This window comes from Sminthopsis crassicaudata, chromosome 1 (genome assembly GCF_048593235.1).
Source record: "Sminthopsis crassicaudata isolate SCR6 chromosome 1, ASM4859323v1, whole genome shotgun sequence".
Classification (NCBI taxonomy): domain Eukaryota; kingdom Metazoa; phylum Chordata; class Mammalia; order Dasyuromorphia; family Dasyuridae; genus Sminthopsis; species Sminthopsis crassicaudata.
This window is the reverse complement of record NC_133617.1, coordinates 495,850,108-495,868,320: the sequence shown is the minus strand read 5'-3', so window position 1 is coordinate 495,868,320 and position 18,213 is coordinate 495,850,108. Positions and strand designations below refer to the sequence as shown.

Sequence of the window (18,213 nt, the reverse complement as noted above, 5' to 3'; positions counted from 1 at the left end):
ATGATATTATCTGTTAGATGAGGAGGGAGATGGTTGAGATGTTCAGTATTGAGAGTTTAGATATAGACCATGTTCAATCAAGCATGACTTAACTTGCCTATTGAATGTTGGACTCGTATTTTCATGACTTCAAGTACAAATCAGCTTTCATAGACTTCAGTTGGTTCTATACAATGCTCTGAGGCATGCCAAATCATCTTTTCCCTAAGATTTAGCAGTAACATTTTGGGATTGATTTCAGTTCTCTTCTTTTGTTATCAAGGGCTGCTATAAATGGGAGTAGATTCACAGGCAGAATTCTGCAGTCTGATGTATCTAGGACCCAGAAACTTTGACAGAATTTAATCAATTGCCAGAGGGAATAAGAGACAAATTTATAAATTTTTGAAAATCTTAGGGAAAAAGTGTGCCTGGTATGTAATGAGGAAGAGCACATGTATGCTAACAATACATGCATGCCAGTTGGGGAAGGAGGAGGAGTAAGAGAACTTAACATTTTAGCAGGAGAAAATTTTCAGGATTGGATGTGGATCCAAGTACAGGTCACATGTAAAGTATTAGGGATATACATTTAGAAAACATCTGTTTAAACATGGTTGATTAGATTAGATGAGCTCGCCAAAGGAGTGATTAGAAAAAGGAAAATGAACTTTTTGAATTAACTAACCTAGATATAGGCAGATATTACTCTGATATATCAGATTCTTATTGGGTAAAAATAATAATAAATGAAAAAATAGACTTTTTGTCATTTTTTTGTTTTTTTTTGTCATTTTTAAAATAACTGAGATGCTTTCTTTTAATATGACTTTGTATCATTAATCTTTTCAAAGTGTTTTTAAAAAACACTAAGTCCATCCATTCATTAACAAATTTGTGGAGCATCTTTGAGGCATTGTCATAAGGTTGCTCTCTGCTAGTTATTTTTTTTTTTTACTTTAAAATATGTGGTCTTGATTCACAATTAAATTCTCTTTCTAATTTTGAAAAAAAAATTCTTGAATTAAACCACAAATCACAATTTTTTTCTTTTTGTCTAACCAGGAACCTTTTGAGGATGGCTTTGCAAATGGAGAAGAAGGTACTCCAACCAGAGAAGCTGTAGTCACATACACTGCAGAAAGTAAAGGTGTGGTGAAGTTTGGCTGGATAAAGGGTGTTTTAGTAAGTATATAAACAATTTTATATTTAGCATGGTAGTTTCCCACAGGGTTCACTTTAAATGCTACTTTCTTCTGTGAGAGTTTTCTTGATTCTTTCTAGTTATTATTCTTTTTCTATTGAAGTTTTTTTGTATTACTTTATAATTATGTGTACAGTATTTTTACTTACTTTTTTGCATACCTATTGTATTTCATCAGTAGGATATAAGCTTCTTCTTCACATGGGCTATTTTATTATATTTTTATGTTTCCAGAATTTAACACAGTTAAATTTTCATCCAGCTATCCAAAGTTGAATTTTAGTTATTCTAGAACATTATATATGTATATCACGGTTTCTTAAGGAAGTTCAGTGTTTTTCCCAATTTAGTTTTCTTTTGAATCCTTTAGGAAAAGACCATATCAAGTTGTACCCAGGCAATCTTTTCTATTTCTGTTATTAAAATGTAATGAGACCAAATAAATGTTTCTATCACTAAGGTAATCAGTTCATCCAGTGTTTCTTAAGTGGCTACTTTTTGTGCAGCTAAGAGGTGGTATAATTTAATAAAAGGTCAGGAAGACTTAAGATAAGTATTCTTCAAACATATTAGTTGGGACAAGCACTTAGCCTCTCTCTTAGTCCCAGGCAACACTTCAAGATTGTAAATTCTAAATGGTTACTGATATACCATCAGATGAAGGGAATTGACACACTGGGGAGTTCCCCACATCAATGAAATCACAAATCTAGGTCAGAAGTAAAAAAAAGTAATTCATTCATTCAGTGTACCAGCTTATGGCCTTAGTCACATTTCATGCCCTCAGTCTGACATTAAAAGCTATCCTTTCTAGTACTCTCACCTGCTTTTGCAGTCATATTTCATATGACTTCATTTTGGCCAAATGGCCTGCCAAGTTGTAACATTGCATCTTCTGCCTCCTTCTCTTTTCTCAGTTTGTCTTCAATGTCTAAAACTCTTGCTTCCCTCCATGGACTTTAACTGATTCCCACCTTACACAGTTAGTAGTTTAGTATTTTCTGTCCTTTGAAATAGCTTTATATAATTTTGTATTGTTTACTTACCTCTCTGTGTACATGTTATGCTCTCCATAGTAGAGCACTAATAGTTTCATTTTTTTTTTCTTTGTACTTTCAGGATTTATTAATGAGATGGCTTTATGCCATTTTGGAAGGAATTGTTAGTGGGGTAATCTGGGATCTGTGTTTAGAATCATTCTATTTACCCTTTTTATTAGTGACATGGATAAAGCTAAAGATGACATGCTCATCAAATTTACCGATCCAGACACAAGGCTGAGAGAGATGACTATCATAGTAGGTGAAAGAACTTGAATCCAGAATGATTTTTACAGTTTTTACATTGTTGGACTGAATCTAATAAAGGGAATTTTAATAGAGTCATATGTAGGTCCTTATATTTGGGTAAAAAGATCAATTTCACAAATATAAGCATGATTGGATACCCATTGTTGTTTTAAAAAAAAGGTTGGATATTTTAGAGGATTGCAATTGCAAACTCAATATGAGTTGACAGTGCTATGATATCCCAGAAAGCTGACTATGACCTTGGGGTGTAGCTTCTGGAAATAGGAAGGTGATAGTCTCACTGAACTTTTCTGTCATCAGCTCTCATCTGTGCTCAGTTCTGGTTTCCAAAGTTTAAGAAAAATACACTAGTAAGCTGGAGAGTATACACAATGGGGGCCTATAGGTCCATTTATTTTTTTTCTTTTTTTCTTTTTTATTAATTTTTGTAATTATAACATTTTCTTTGACAGTACATATGCATAAGTAATTGTGTTTTTTTTTTTTGTTTGTTTGTTTTTAAACAACATTATCCCTTGTGTACTCCCTTCTGTTCCGAATTTTTCCCCTCCTTCCCTCCACCCCCTCCCCTAGATGGCAGGCATTCCCATACATATTAAATATCTTATAGTATATCCTAAGTACAATATATATGTGCAGAACCCAATTTTGTTGTTGTTGTTGCAAAGGAAGGATTGTATTTGGAAGGTAAAAATAATCTGGGAAGAAAAACAAAACAAAAAACAATACTCACAGTTTACACTCATTTCCCAGTATTTATAGGTCCATTTAAGCATCTTAAGTCTCTATCATATGAGAATTGGTTAAAAGAACTGGACATGTTTAACCTAAAGAAAAGAAGATTGCAGAAAGGAAGATGGGGATGGTTAGCTGTCTTCAGATATTTGAAGAGATCTCAATATGTTAGATATGTTAGATTGTTTGTTTGGTGCAAGAGAACTGTGAGAAGTTTTAGAGACAAATTTAGGCTTTATATTAGGAGCAACTTCCTAACACTGAACTCCAAAGTGGAAAAGGCTGCCTTAAAAAATGGTGGTTTCCTGCTTATTGGGTGTTTTGAAGACAAACCTGAATGTCCATTTCTGAAGTATCTTAATAATGGGAGGACCTCTGTGAATAGGACAAATAGATGTGGTCCCTTCTGCTTTCAGATTCTGTGACTTTGGGAACCAGGGTGGATAAGAATGTGTACTAGCTAGTATTATTTTACCTACCCCTGTATCTTAGGATGGCTTCAAAAATCATTTTTTAAAAACTTCTTGAAAAGAATTATGTCAGAGGTTTATAATCTTATGTTTGAAAAACAGACAGTGGTGAGGTAGTCTATAGAAGTTAAAATCTGTACAAGGTAAAGGAATAAGAAAAATATAATTTGAACATTTTTAGAAAGGGAAAAACAGTACCCCTTTTACCATAAAGATCTTCAAAATGTTTATAATATTTTTTTTTTTTTACTTATGGCCTCTATTAGTGACAGACATTTGTGATAGGCATTTGTCTTTTGTTTTTATTTCTTAGATTCTGAGATTTTTCCTTTTTATCTGTACTAAGCTTTTATTGCATTATGTTTAATCTTTTCATTTAAAGAATAGCTTTATAGCAACTGATTATGAAACTGCCATTGGCTATTAGTTTTTCACTATATTTTAGATCCTATCTGTATGTTACTCCTTTCCCAGGTACGATGTATGTTAAACATTTGGGGTGTGATGCTCTTCATCAGGCTGTCATGGATTGTGGGTCAGGCTGGGATAGGTAGGTATACCTTTATGCTGTTTTATTTAATTGGGAATTCTTTAGATATTGTGAAAGAATGGTGGTGTGTGTTCAACTGTACTTTGTTTTGACTTTTGTGACATAAGATTAAAAAAGAAAAACAGACTTTTTGAATAGTGTTTTCCTTTGTATCAGTGTTTCATTAGTGATCCTCTGATAATCTTCATTCTCATGAGGGTATTTTTTAAAAAATACATTTTTAGTTATGAAATAAATTAGAGGCTTTAATCATCTGTGTGTATTTATACAGTTCTATGATTTATGAACTACTTTCCCTATAGACAATCCTATGAAATAGGTGAAGCAAGCACAGGTTTCTTCATTTTACAGTTGACCGAACTGGCATTCAGTTTGTAACTTGTCCAAAATGATTTAGAAAGATCAGAAAAGGCTGATATTGACTTGGACAAACTATAGGACTAGCTCTCTTTCAACTGTACCACATTTGCATCTAATCAGCTCACAGATACAAAATTCTAGATATAATCACCTGGAAGTATAGTTTTTAAATGTTTTCTGTGCTTTAAAACAACTTTCTTTTTTTAAGGTCTGTCAGTTCTTGTTATAGCGATGGCCACTGTTGTCACAACCATCACAGGATTGTCTACTTCAGCAATAGCTACCAATGGATTTGTAAGAGGAGGTAAAGTTTATCTTTTAAAGTTCACTCTTTTTCCTAGTCTTTTAGATCACTATAAAAATACTTGTTTTAAAAACTACGTTTTAGGGGCAGTACATGGCTCAGTGGATAGAGCACCAGCCCTGAAATCAGGAGGACTTGAGTTCAAATTTGGCCTCATACACTTAACACTTCCTAGCTGTGTGATTTGGGCAAGTCACTTAACTCCAGTTGCCTCAGCAAAACAAAATAAAATAAAACGAACAAAAAAAACCCCACCTTTTAAAAATAAGTTAAAGTTATATTCTAATCATTTTATAATCTTAAATTTTTAAATTGCTATTACATATTTTAAAAGGAAATAGCTACTGGATATTTTCTAATATATTGCTTCTCTAAAATGATTGTTTTATGTTGGAGGCAGGGTATGTCAGAAGACTTCTGCTATTAAACTTAAATTTTGGTAGTGTTCCTTAAAATTTGATGAACTTTTTTCTGTTTTAATGTTTATATTATAGAATATGTTTTTTTTTTCATTTTGAATAATGCATATAAATTTAGCTCTTCCCACAAGACAAAAGCACTATAAACCCATTATTGTATTTATAGTTTACTCCACTTTTGCCTTTTAGATTCCAACTAATTGGATTTATATAATCAATCACAATAGACTTGAATCGGAGAAAATATTAAGATTTTTTAAAGAGCTATAAGATCACATTTTAATATTTAGAAATGTTACTTAAGTGACACAGTAGGTAGGTAAGGTGCTGGGCCTAGAGTCAATCTGGCCTCAGATACATACTAGCTGTATGACCTTGGGCATGTCATTTAACCCTGTTTACCTTCATTTCCTCATCTGTAAAATGAGCAGAAGGAAATGACAAATTACTCCTGTGTCTCTATCAGGAAAACCCCAAAAGAGTCAACACTACTAAAGTAACTGAATAATAATAAATTAAAGGTAACACATAAAATAATTAACAAACAATTTCAGACTCACCAGAACTTTATTAGCCTAATTATTTTATTGCTAGATCAGTGATTTTTGAGCATTTATAAGACTATAAAGAAATACAAGGGAGAGTCCCAACTTTCATTGTGAACACTACCTACTTGAAAACAGAAAGATATTGAGCTATGGAAATATACTAAGGCAGCATGTTAAGAGCCAGTTGAGTTGTGCTGATAAATTTTGGTAAATACATTTTCCAAGCAGCTAGTTGGCCCAGGGGATAAGTGGATAGTTCAGATCTGGCCTCAGACATATATTGTTAGATAGTGTTTGCCTCTGTTCCTCCGGTAGAAAGAAATGGTAAACTACTCCATTATCTTTGCCAAAAAAAATGCCAGATGGGGTCATGAAGAGTCCGACACAACTTGAAATGACTGAACAACAGTTTTCCAATTACTCAAAAACTGAATAAACCACTGTTTAAGATGTAGAAAAGATTCTTGTTCAGCTATAAGGTGGTTAACTCAGCCTTTTCATATAAAGCAGGATGTGAACTAGACTTGAAAGCTGGTTAGCAGTCAAATCTGGAATTACAGGATATAGACTCTCACACTGAGTTGATCCAGTTATGGAATTTATCGATAATCTATAAATCATTTTGGTAAGCAAAGGTAATTGAGCATGCAAATCCTCTTACCACCTCATTGCCTCTTGAATCCTAATATCTGTTCTGATTCTGCAAGGCCAAGGGCAAGGACAAACACTTATCAGTCCTAATAATTAGCCATATCCAGATTTTTGCAGACAGATGCTAAGAGATCTTGGGTTAAGCATCTGGAGGTAGGGTTAAAGGAATAGGGTTCATGAGGTTTCAAATTGCAGTAAATAAAAGATGATGAATCTTTTACAATTATATCAAGCTATAATGAGCATACTTAAGCCACTTTTGAATGTATCATTCCTTAATTGTGTTGATAAGAGTAAACACAGGATAGACCTAATTCCTTTGGTTTCAGAGACCTAATAAATGGTCAGTTATTATTTTGATTTTAACTATTTATGCAACAATCATATCTTCTCCTCCCCCAGTACCCAATGGAATATGAAAGCCAGGACTGGTTTTTTTTTGTTTTTTTTTTTTGTTTTTTGTTTTTTGTTTTTGGTCTTTGTGCCTGCCTCACAGTTGCCACTTAATAAGGTTTATTGAATGAATTGTCAGTATTCCTTCTTTGTGGTGGGGGTTGGAGGAGTGGGGGTTGGGAGCAGTCCTAACTAGTTGGATAGACTTTGGGTAGGTGAAAGATGAAGGACATTTTAAGTGTTTAAATCATGTTCATTTGGATTTTACACTCATTTTGTCATTAGGAAATTGAGAGGAAAAGAGATTGTAGAGCAAGTTTAGGAAATCTTCACTGAAGAAGAAAAGAACACTGGAAATGCTTAAATTAGGATTTGGTTAAATTTGTTTATAAACCCTCTAGAAATAACAGTGGTAGAAAAGAAGTAATTATCACCACCAGTTTTCTTTGATTCCTGGTGGGATACCACTGAATAATATAAAGGAAATGACAGATCTAGAGCGGCATCTGTTTATTTGGCTATCTTGTCCCTTTGATCTGATGTAGACATAGAATCTTCATATTCAGTGTTACAAAGAAATTATAGTATCATTTTATATTATAATGGGCAATGTAGACAGAAAAAAACTATTAAAGGAAGTGTTTCCCCAGTAGAGTTTTTCTTTTGGACTGTTTGTTTTTATTTTTAATTCAAAGGACTCAATACATTTTTCAAAAGTGTCTGGCTATGTAAAAATTCAGTAGAAGTGATTAACAGAGAATCTGTTAAGTATCAATTTGCATAACAAAAATGAAAGTCTTTTCAATAGTATGTCATATAAATCATTTATTTTGCTAAATAAAATTGACTAGGACTTTGTTGTGTTGTTCCCATTTGTGATGGGAAGGTTATAGTATCATTTGATATGATTTCTTCTATCTATTATGTGGGGTTTTTTCTCCAAATTCTGTGTTTAAGCAAAGCATTTTAAATCATATTTCATTTTGAATTTTTAATACTCATGTGATTCCTTGAAATATTTCCATTGTCTTAGTTGTTCTCATGAAACTAAGTATGTATTTTGTATTAATTTTATATGTTGTTCCCCTTTCCCCAAGAGATTATAAGCTCCTTGAGGACAGCAATTGTTTGATTTTGGTTTTAATCCCTAGAATCTAGCTTACTAGACTCATTGTGTAGTCCAAAAAAACCCCTCATCTTTCTTTCTAAACTCTGTCCTCTTTTGAACTTCTTTATTAACTCCCCTTGCGTACACCACTTATCCAATCAGTTTCCAGATGTTGTCTTTTTTTTTTCTTCTACAATATCTCTAGCATAAATCCCCCTTTTTTCTCACATACCTACCCACTTCATAAGTCAGCCCTCATCACCTTTCACCTGAACAAATGCAATTCAATTAATGTCTCTTTTAAAAAGACCTCACATGCAACTCTGTCTAATGGGGTGGAGGTGAGACAACATGCAAACAACCATATACAAATTAAATCTATACAGCATATATTGAAGATTTTCCAGGGGGAAGGCACTGAGATTAGGAAGTCTTTTTGTAATTAAGATTTGAAGGAAGCCAGAGTGTTTAGGAAAGAGAGATGAAGAAAAAGAAAGACTTTCATGTTTGGGGGAGACAGCCTGTAACAATGAGTAGTCAAGAGATAAAGTATCGTGCTGTCATGACTTGGAGTAATTGCATGGTTTTAAAATATCATTATATTCATTTTGATTTCAAAAGTTGATAGTATTTCAGAAATGATGGAAGAACTCTAAACCAGATTCCTGATCAAGGAATATCAAAGTTTGTTTTTTTTTTTTCTTTTTTTTTTCCTGAAGCTGGGGTTAAGTGACTTGCCCAGGGTCACATAGCTAGGAAGTGTTATGTGTCTGAGACCAGATTTGTACTCGGGTCCTCCTGAATTCAAGGCTGGTGCTCTATCCACTGCGCCAATTAGCTGCCCCCAAAAGTTGTCTTAATTTTAAAGGATTTGTTTAGTTGTCAAGGATACTTAAGCAATCTCCTCAATCTAACTTCTACTTATCCAGGATGAACTTCTTTTCTCCATTTACAAGTTTTCAGCCTTTTCAAATTCTTACCTAAATTTTTTCAATTGCTTTCCTCATTGGAACAATCAATCACAACTTCATGAAACTTATGTGAAAACTAGGTTTATTATAAGAAAAATGAGCATGCATATGGAATCCAGAGAGGTCACAGTTCATATGAAAGTTTGCATATTTATGACAGCGAACTAAGGGAGGAAGAGGAAATAAAACTCGATCTAAAGGGTCATGGCATGAGGAGAAAAGTGCACTAAAGGTGGGAAAAGGACGAAATCCATTTTGAAAAGAAGAAGCTAGGTGATACCAAAAGCCACATTGTTCTCTTAGATCTTCTAGAAATATGAAGGGAGGATGGTATGCATATCTACAGGGACCCAACTGCACAAGCAAATTTCCCAGCCTGGCACAGACTGACTGGCATCTGTCTTTACTCCCAAGAACACACAAAGATTCTGGTTTGGGGTACAAATAACAAATTATATCAATGGGAATGATAGGAGGAAGACAGGGTAGGATTTCATCATTGACACATTCAGGACACATGTTCTGGGTCCAGTATTTCTGGAATATATGACAACTCAAAAAAACAAGTTCGAGGAATCCCTTAATAGTCCTCAACATTCCCCCCTTGTTGTTCAAAGGTGACTGCTGGGTACATTGATGACCATAAGGAACACATTGAGTAAAACAGTAGTGTTTGATACTCCCTGAGATAGCCCCAATTACAAAGTGATCAGAAGGATCAGAACAATTAACAGAACACAATACAAGCCATAGTAAGAAATTAGGGACTAATTTGAAGGGAGAAAAACATCATCAAGTTATTCAAAAGAACTTACTTATTATCTAGATATAGAAAATAAAAGCAAAAGAGGGGGTGCAATAATAGATATCAATAATAACAGACATTAAGTCTCCCTGCAACTTAGTAATCTTTTCCAATATCCATTCAGTCAATTCAATTCATCCTGGATCTCATACATCCCATGCAGTCATCTGGTTCTTAGCATATCTTTCCTTGCAGCAGTCTGGAAAGTATCTTGTCCTTAAGGACACAGATTAGATTGAATTTTCTATTCTGGTTCCAATTACTTGTAGAGATTTCTCATTTGTTCCTCCTAGAATCCCTAACAAAAGAGATCTCAATACAAGTTGGCACAAACTCTCAAAATTTACTATTCCAATAACAAGTTTGTGTTGTGAAAACCAGTTCAAACCTTGAAGTTCTAATTTAATCAGTAACAACTAAAAAAGAGAACACTAAAAGTAGGAAGCCAGAATTTACTTGAAATTTAATTAGAATTTAGATTACAAGTACCCCATTCTTTTTCTATCTTGTTCACACTGTTCACAAGCATTACGTTAATATATGTAAGATAGCCAAATAAGAACTAAACATTTTAAATACCTCAGAGGGCAGAATTTTCAAAGCCTTCCTAATTACAAATATATTCATTTGATCTTGTTGTTCATTCAAAATTTTTACCCAAACCTTTTAAAAGTTTATTATATTTACCAATTCAGCATTAAGTATTTTAGAACTCCAAATTTAAATAATATTTGTTTTAAATTAATTCTGATCCAATTCAGTTATCCAATATTCCCACCCCACCCTTTAGGAGGAGCAGAGATAAAGATTTTCATCCTCACACAAAAACATAGGTTATAGAACATTTTTTTGTTTTTTTTTGCAAGAAGATGACCTATAATACATAAATGAAGTCATTAAAAAAAGAAATCATTCACCAAGTTACCATCAATTAGAGCAATAGACTTGGGATGACACAAGCAATCAAGTTCAAAATAGTGCATATCAAATAAGTTATTTAAAATAAAACATGTTTGTATTATAGGACATGCTTAACAAACATTATTTCCACATTAATAATAAACTTGAATAAAATCAGCTTTTCCATTAATTACATAAAAAATTCTCTAAGTTATTTGCCTCTTAAGAAAACTGCACTAAAATCCTCTTCTTTCGAATGTTTCTGATCTAGTTTGAAAAATTAATAAGAGTAAAAAAAAATTTTTAATTAATAAAATAACAGCTAGGTTTCACAAAATAATTGTATTAATACCTTATTATTATTATTACATTATTTCAAAACATTTAAGTACCTTATTTTACAGAAATATATATCTAATAACAGGTAGATGACTAGAAAAGAATATAATTTTTTTAAGGAATATAATTCTAATCTGAATAGCTCAGTTCTTAATGCACGTGCATTTTATTATAGTAGCTCATATATGATGTATGATCAGTTATTTTAAAATGTATTATAAACAACAAAATGTATAAATATCAGCAATTTCTGTCAATGCTCCATTATTCTTCTAATAACTCAAATTTTAAGTCCTATATTATCCTTCTAATGATACTAGAATTCAGATCTTTTATTTTTGATTTGCATCTTGAGTCTTTGAGATGTTTAACAAATCTGTGATATCACTCTCATCTGAATTTCTCCTTCTTATTCTTACTGACACCATTCAAGGTGAGATTTTCACTACTTGTGCAGAATATTATGCAATTGTACATGGCAGCCAGGTGGCACGGTAGGTAGAGTGCTGGGCCTATAGTCAGAAATATCTATGGTCAAGTCCAACCTTATCTGCTTACTAGCTGGATACCCTTGGGCAAGTTATTTAGCAAAAAGTCTTTGTCTCAATTTTCTCTTCTGTAATAGTTATTTATCTCCCAGGGTTGTTATAAGGATCCAAAAAGATATTTGAAAAGCTCTCTGCAAAACTGAAAGCACCATCTATCTAGCTCTTATTGTTACTATCAGGATTATTTTAATAGGGTTTAAACTAATTGCCCCCTGCCTCTGCCAATGACAGATTAATCTCTATGAAGCAACTGATTCCTTTTTTCTTACCATTGCCTGCAGAGTTTAATTCAGAAACTCTATTTTGGTTTCAGCTAGCCTTTGTATTTGTCCCTTTTCGCTTCCCTCCCTGTTGTCTTTTTGTAAATATATCTATGTATTGAAATCCTACTGATACTGAAAAGAGCTAGCTAAGTGGCATTTTCTAAGAAATGTCTGCCCTAGTTATATATTTTGATGAATTAACTTTATTTACTCATTATTAAGTGCTTCTTACATACTAGAAACTTGACTAATTATCAGAGATAGAAAGAAAGGCAGAAGATAGTCACTGTTCCAAAGGAGCTCACAATCAATGTAATGGTATAAACAACATGAAACAATTATGTACAGAAAAATATGTACATGATAAAATGGAAATAATCAATAGAGGCAAAGCACCAACATTAAGGGAGAGGGAGGATCAAGAAAAGTTTCTTGTAGAAAATGGATTTTACTTAGAACCTGAAGGGAATCAGAAAAGCCATAAAGCAATAATGAAGAGGGAAAGTATTCCAAGTATGAAAAACGGGCAGTGAAAATGCCCAGGGTCTAGAAATGGATTGTCTTATTCAGGAATAGTAAGGAATAACTTATCTCTCTTTTTTCCTACCCTCCCTCCAGTTTTCTTGAATACTACTTTAAAATTTTAGTTTAGAAAAAAAAAAATGATTTTCTAGCTTATATTATCTATTTCAAATATTATAGAATAACTTTTGTAATAACAGATAAGGATAAGGAATATCCTTATAAACAAAAATAGAAAATTGAAACCCTAGAAAGAGAAAGTGATGTGCCTAAAGTCCTAAGTGTGGGAAGAGGCAAAGCCAAAAGATAAACCAAGTTGCCTGACCAGCCTGGTTTGTCACCCACATAGGATAACTAAAAAAAGCTGAGATTTAGAGGGCTAAATAACTTTCAGGGTTACCCAGCTGCACAGCAGTGCCATGCTCGATTTTCTAGTGCCAAGTTCAAGGCTCGTTATTAGAAAAGGCAGTGGGACATCTTGGGAAAGAGGATTGGGTTTGGAATCACAAGAGACAGAGTTTGAATTACACATGTATGTCCCCTGGGTAAATCACCTCTAAAGCACAGTTTTTCCATCTGTAAAATGAGGATTATGCCTACAGCACTTAACTCACCGAGTTATTATTAAAAAGACCAAATGAGATAATGTAAATAAAATGCTCTGTAAGTTCAGAGTGCTATAAAGTTAGGTATTATTGTGCATTGCATATATTTTGGTATCATTAATATTTAAAACCCTAAGAAAAACATTAAATCAAATTTTTCCTATTTAATTTAAATATTACTATGTTTTTCTCCCCCTGCCCTGTCCCTCTTATATTATAATCACTATTTAGAGGTAATAAAAATCATTCTACAAAGTTTTATTAAAAACTCGAGTCAAAGTTGTAACAAAAACATAAGAATGGTAAATAAACTGAATTGGAACACAGTAATAATCCCCTTGCTCATGCCAGTATTTTCATGTTGCAAATAAGTGTCTAAAAATTAACATGGGAAAAAACCCTGTTAAGTTACCAAATTGACAATCTGTTTTATCTTTTGCATAACCTGATGTCAAGTCTGTTGATTTCTCTCTCCAATACATCTGTAATTATCAGGGTTTTTCTTTGAGCAGTAAGTCTAACTTTGTAAACAGGGTATCCCATCACACCTATTCCTCTCTATGCCTCTTGATTACCTTGAGAGTTTCATTGGAGTCTTAAGTATTTTAAATAAAACTCTCCATGCATCTTAAAGTGGGTAGAGAGAACAGTATATGGACCTGGGCTGTGATATAGCACCGAGCGTTTTTTTCTTTAGTATTGTATTGTTTTGCTTTTGCTTCACAATTCTTGATATTTTTATTTGCTGAATATCTTAAATTTTGATGATGAAATCATAATAATTATGTTGGATTATTGAAAAAATATAACAGGTAAAACATTTGAATAATTTTTATAATACTGAAGATAATTAGCCAGTAATTTCCTTGACTTAGAGTGCATGTGGCCGTTAAAGGCTGCTTAATTTTCCCTCTTTAAAATGGCACTTCACTATTTTGCATAGAAAAGCTTTATATCATGATAAGCTTTAAGGAGTTGTAAACTGCTGATTATTGCCAAGTGTTAGGACAAACTTAGTCAAGTGATGATTTTCCTTAAGAAATAAAAATAAGGGGCAGCTAGGTGGCGCAGTGGATAGAGCACCAATCTTGAATTCAGGAGGACCCAAGTTCAAATCTGGTCTCAGATACTTAACATTTCCTAGCTGTGTGACCCTGGGCAAGTCACTTAACCCCAGCCTCAGGGGGGGAAAAAGAAAGAAAAATAGAAACTAATAATGAATGGGCAAAAAACCCCCACAACCATCACCACCATCAGAAGCCATTTTACAGGTGCTCCAAATAGTGTTTTTCAGAAAAGGAAATGGGATTTGTTTGTGTTAATATTTCTTTTGTTAATATTTGGTTGTCAAATTACCTAAAAATATTTCTATAATTTAAAATTGCACAGAAGACATAATAGCATTCAGAAAGCTGAATAACAAACATCTTATGCACTCTTTATCAAAATAAGATTCTAAAATTAATTATTTATTGGAGAATAAGTTATATTTACTCTTATTTAAGATTATTTATAATATATCCCTTCATTAAGCTTATAATCTTAATTGGCTTCTTTTTCTTTATACTAAGTATAGTAAAAGAGGAAGTAGGAAATTAATTTCAGCAGGATAGTTTTATATTGAATGGAGGGATACATTCTGATAAATTCTTGGCTGTGAAAATTGTTGATTACTTAAATTTGTTATCAAATAAATTACATGTTTTCTTTCTCTGAATAAATGTTTCCCCAAAGATAAAGACTTCAAATCTGTGTTGTATGATCATTACTTCCGAGCCCTGTATTTAAGACGGGGATTATAATAGCACTTATAATTCCTACTATATAGAGTGGTGAAAATCAAAAGATATTTCAAGAAGCATTTAATTCCACAACCACTTATTAAAATTGCAGCTAATTTGCACAATGTGTATTCATTGTAATGTAAAATTTTAGCAAACTATGAAATGCTATGTAAATATAAACTTACTTTCATTCATTCTAACTTATTTTTTCTCTCTTTAGGGGGAGCATACTATTTAATATCTCGAAGTTTGGGACCAGAATTTGGTGGTGCAATAGGACTAATCTTTGCTTTTGCTAATGCTGTGGCAGTAGCTATGTATGTAGTTGGATTTGCAGAAACAGTTGTAGAGTTGCTTAAGGTAATTTGGTTTTCAAGTTGTTTTCTTTGGTAATGATTTCATTCTTATTTATATCAAATCATAGTTTAAATAGAATAGTTGACCCGCTGTCTACAATCTAAAATTTTTGGAATTTAAAATCTGAATTCCCAAGCAGAAGGCAACTAGGTAATATAATACATGAATTCCACTGGAGTCAGTAAGATCTGGAATCCTGCCTTAGACACTTAGTAGCTTTGTCATCCTGAAAAAGTAATTTGAAATCTTTCTGCCTCAGTTTCTTTACCAATAGAATAGGAATAGGAATAGTACCTACCTCACTAGGTTGTAGAGATCGAAGGAGAAAAATGTAAAGAGCTTTATAAATCTTAAAGTACTACATAAATGTTAGCTATGATAATGATAAAGTTGAACAGCTTTTCCAGTTGCCTATTGTAACTATACTCCTAATTTATTTTATTGCCTTGTTATATTTAAAGTTTTTATTATTTTGTAATAGCAAATATAAATACTGGTGTTTATAATATTCTAAAGAATATCTAATTATTTTAAATGCTAGCATAACATTGCTTTTAGATTTTAATACTAATTTTTAAAATTTGACAAGTCATCTCACTTCTCATTTTGAAAAAATAGAACATTTTAGTTTCACAAAGGCTGAAAATATTATTCATCCAAGTATATTATTGTTTCCATATGCTGGCCATTCATCTATTTACGAATATACTTATTTTTCAGTTATTATTTATAGCGAATTCCTATTCCAACTAGAAAACTAGTTGTCCAACTAGAAAGTTATAATAACCACGTTTTCAACATTCAACTTTTTAAATTAATTATTTTTTAAAGAACAAGCATTTATTTTATCTCCATCCATATGCCCTCCTATTCTCAGGGAAACGAAACAAATTCTTGTAACATATGCATAGTTATGCAAAGCATGGCCATGTCTAAAACTGTCTCATTTTGTATGTTTATTTTATCACTTCTATGTCAAGAGTTAAGTAAAATATTCTTTCTCATTGATCTTCTTGATTCATAGTTTTTCATTGAATTGATCAGAGTTCTTAAATCTTTGAAAATTATTCACTGTTACAATTCACCATTCAGCTTATGTGAAAGTGAGAAGTAATAAGTGAATACATAGCAAGAATTTATTTTTCAAATCCAAAAAATTCGAAATACGTGCGCATGCACACACACACACACACACACACACACACACACACACACACACACACACAAGAACAAGAGACTTTGTTATCCAGTGATAGGTGGTGTAGTGGATAGGGCACCAGCCTTGAATTCAGGAGGACCCAAGTTCAAATCTGGTCTCAGACACTTAACACTTCCTAGCTGTGTGACCCTGGGCAAGTCACTTAACCCCAGCCTCAGGGAAAAAAGAAAAGAAAAAAAAAAAATCATTTAAATCATAGAAAAATTTAGAGGTTTGTTAAAAATAGAGAGATATTATGCTAGGTTAATACATTATAAAATTGTTTCATTAATAATATTTTATTATTATCTTTTGTGTTAAGTTCATAATATGCTTTTTTGCATTGAGTTTTAAATAAGTTAATCTCCATTCTAGCCAATCTTTCATATTAATATTAAATGAATGTTACTATTACATATGATCTTTTTATAGGAGCATTCTATACTCATGGTGGATGAAATCAATGATATCAGAATTATTGGAGCCATTACAGTGGTATTACTTTTGGGTATCTCAGTAGCTGGAATGGAATGGGAAGCAAAAGTAAGCAATTATATGTGAAAACAAACAACACATATGCAAAATATTGATACAAGTTGTAATGGAAATGAATCTGTTTTTTTTTTTTAATTTCTTTTAATGGGTTCCATTGATGTGCTTTACATATATGTATAGTGTATGTATAGGTATGTCTACATACATATGTAGATAGGCAAATTGTTATATATGGTTGTTTTTTTATTTGGCAAGAATACAGTGGGTGAAAAGTGCCTCAGGACATTTGAGTGCTTTTGCAGCATTACTCTTATACTTGATATCACTCCCTGCTGATATGTCTCCATTCCTCTCACCATCACTAACCTCTGTCACATCTCTTCTCTAATTCTGAGTTTCCCTTGTCCATTTCTCCTATGGGGTAGACTAAGTCTCTTTATTCTCCTTTGTCTTTTAGCTGCCTCTTTAATAAGAATAGAATCTAACAAAAGGCAGGAATTTCCCTCAGATGCAGGAGAATTTGAATTTCAGTCCTATCTAATATAATGCTGTCTGTGAGGCCAACCTCTCAGCTTCTGCAGGCAATTTCCTAAGATTATAAATTGCAAAAGTGTTGTTCTTCATTGGTAAAGGGATTCTTTTATTCTCTAAACCTGAAACCTCATGTCTAAACCAGAAGATTATCTCTAGTACTGTAATCAACTACTAAACATATCATACATAGACTTAACTTTACAAAATACAATGAAAACTTCAGTCTTATATACAAACGTAGAAGCAATTAAGATCTTTAATTCTCATTCCTCTTACCACCTATTTTTTTTTGTTGTAGTTCTCAGCTAAAGTCAGTCAGTTCTCATTCTTTCTGAGCTAAATGTTTATTGACGCTCTTAGCTTGAGATAGTTTATATGTGGCAAAGCTTATCATTTTCTTGACTTTTCTACAATCCAGTTCTGGATCTTTACCTCCTGTCCTGTAGAAAACATTTTTCATCTGGACCCCTAAATATCCATTCCATTTTCATTTTCAATTCTCTTATAGCTACTTCTTTGAAACTATCATGAAGTCCAAATTGGTCATCTGAATAATAAGAATTTGTCTTTTTTACTATTTGGCCTACAAAGATTCCTCCTTTGGGTCTCAGATTATTTAGCACTGGCCTTTAAAGATCTCTCATCTTTTATTATCTGGCTTTTAATGTTCTTTTTGGTGAAACATACTTGCTTCACTTCTTATTTTAGTATCTTAGTGTACCTCTTTTCAGAATCTGTAGTGCCTTTTGCTTTTGTTTTGAAAGCATTGCCAAAATGTTGTGATTTTTTTTTTTTTGGTGGGGGGAAGCAGGATTACTGATTGATTGCTGCAAATACTCATCCTTTTGATTAAGCTTCCCA

General features: G+C 32.6%; 1 protein-coding gene across 2 annotated transcripts in view; it reads left to right on the top strand.

The window, feature by feature from the left end:
• The window catches only part of LOC141550619 (solute carrier family 12 member 2), a 105,693-nt gene that overhangs the window by 36,341 nt on the left and 51,139 nt on the right, over positions 1-18,213 (top strand). For both annotated transcript variants that reach the window (XM_074281447.1, XM_074281446.1), the window contains exons 2-6: positions 1,045-1,164; positions 4,173-4,248; positions 4,817-4,912; positions 14,989-15,128; positions 16,756-16,866. In XM_074281447.1, the coding sequence (XP_074137548.1) occupies positions 1,045-1,164; positions 4,173-4,248; positions 4,817-4,912; positions 14,989-15,128; positions 16,756-16,866 (543 nt within the window). The remainder of the gene's footprint in view (positions 1-1,044; positions 1,165-4,172; positions 4,249-4,816; positions 4,913-14,988; positions 15,129-16,755; positions 16,867-18,213) is intronic.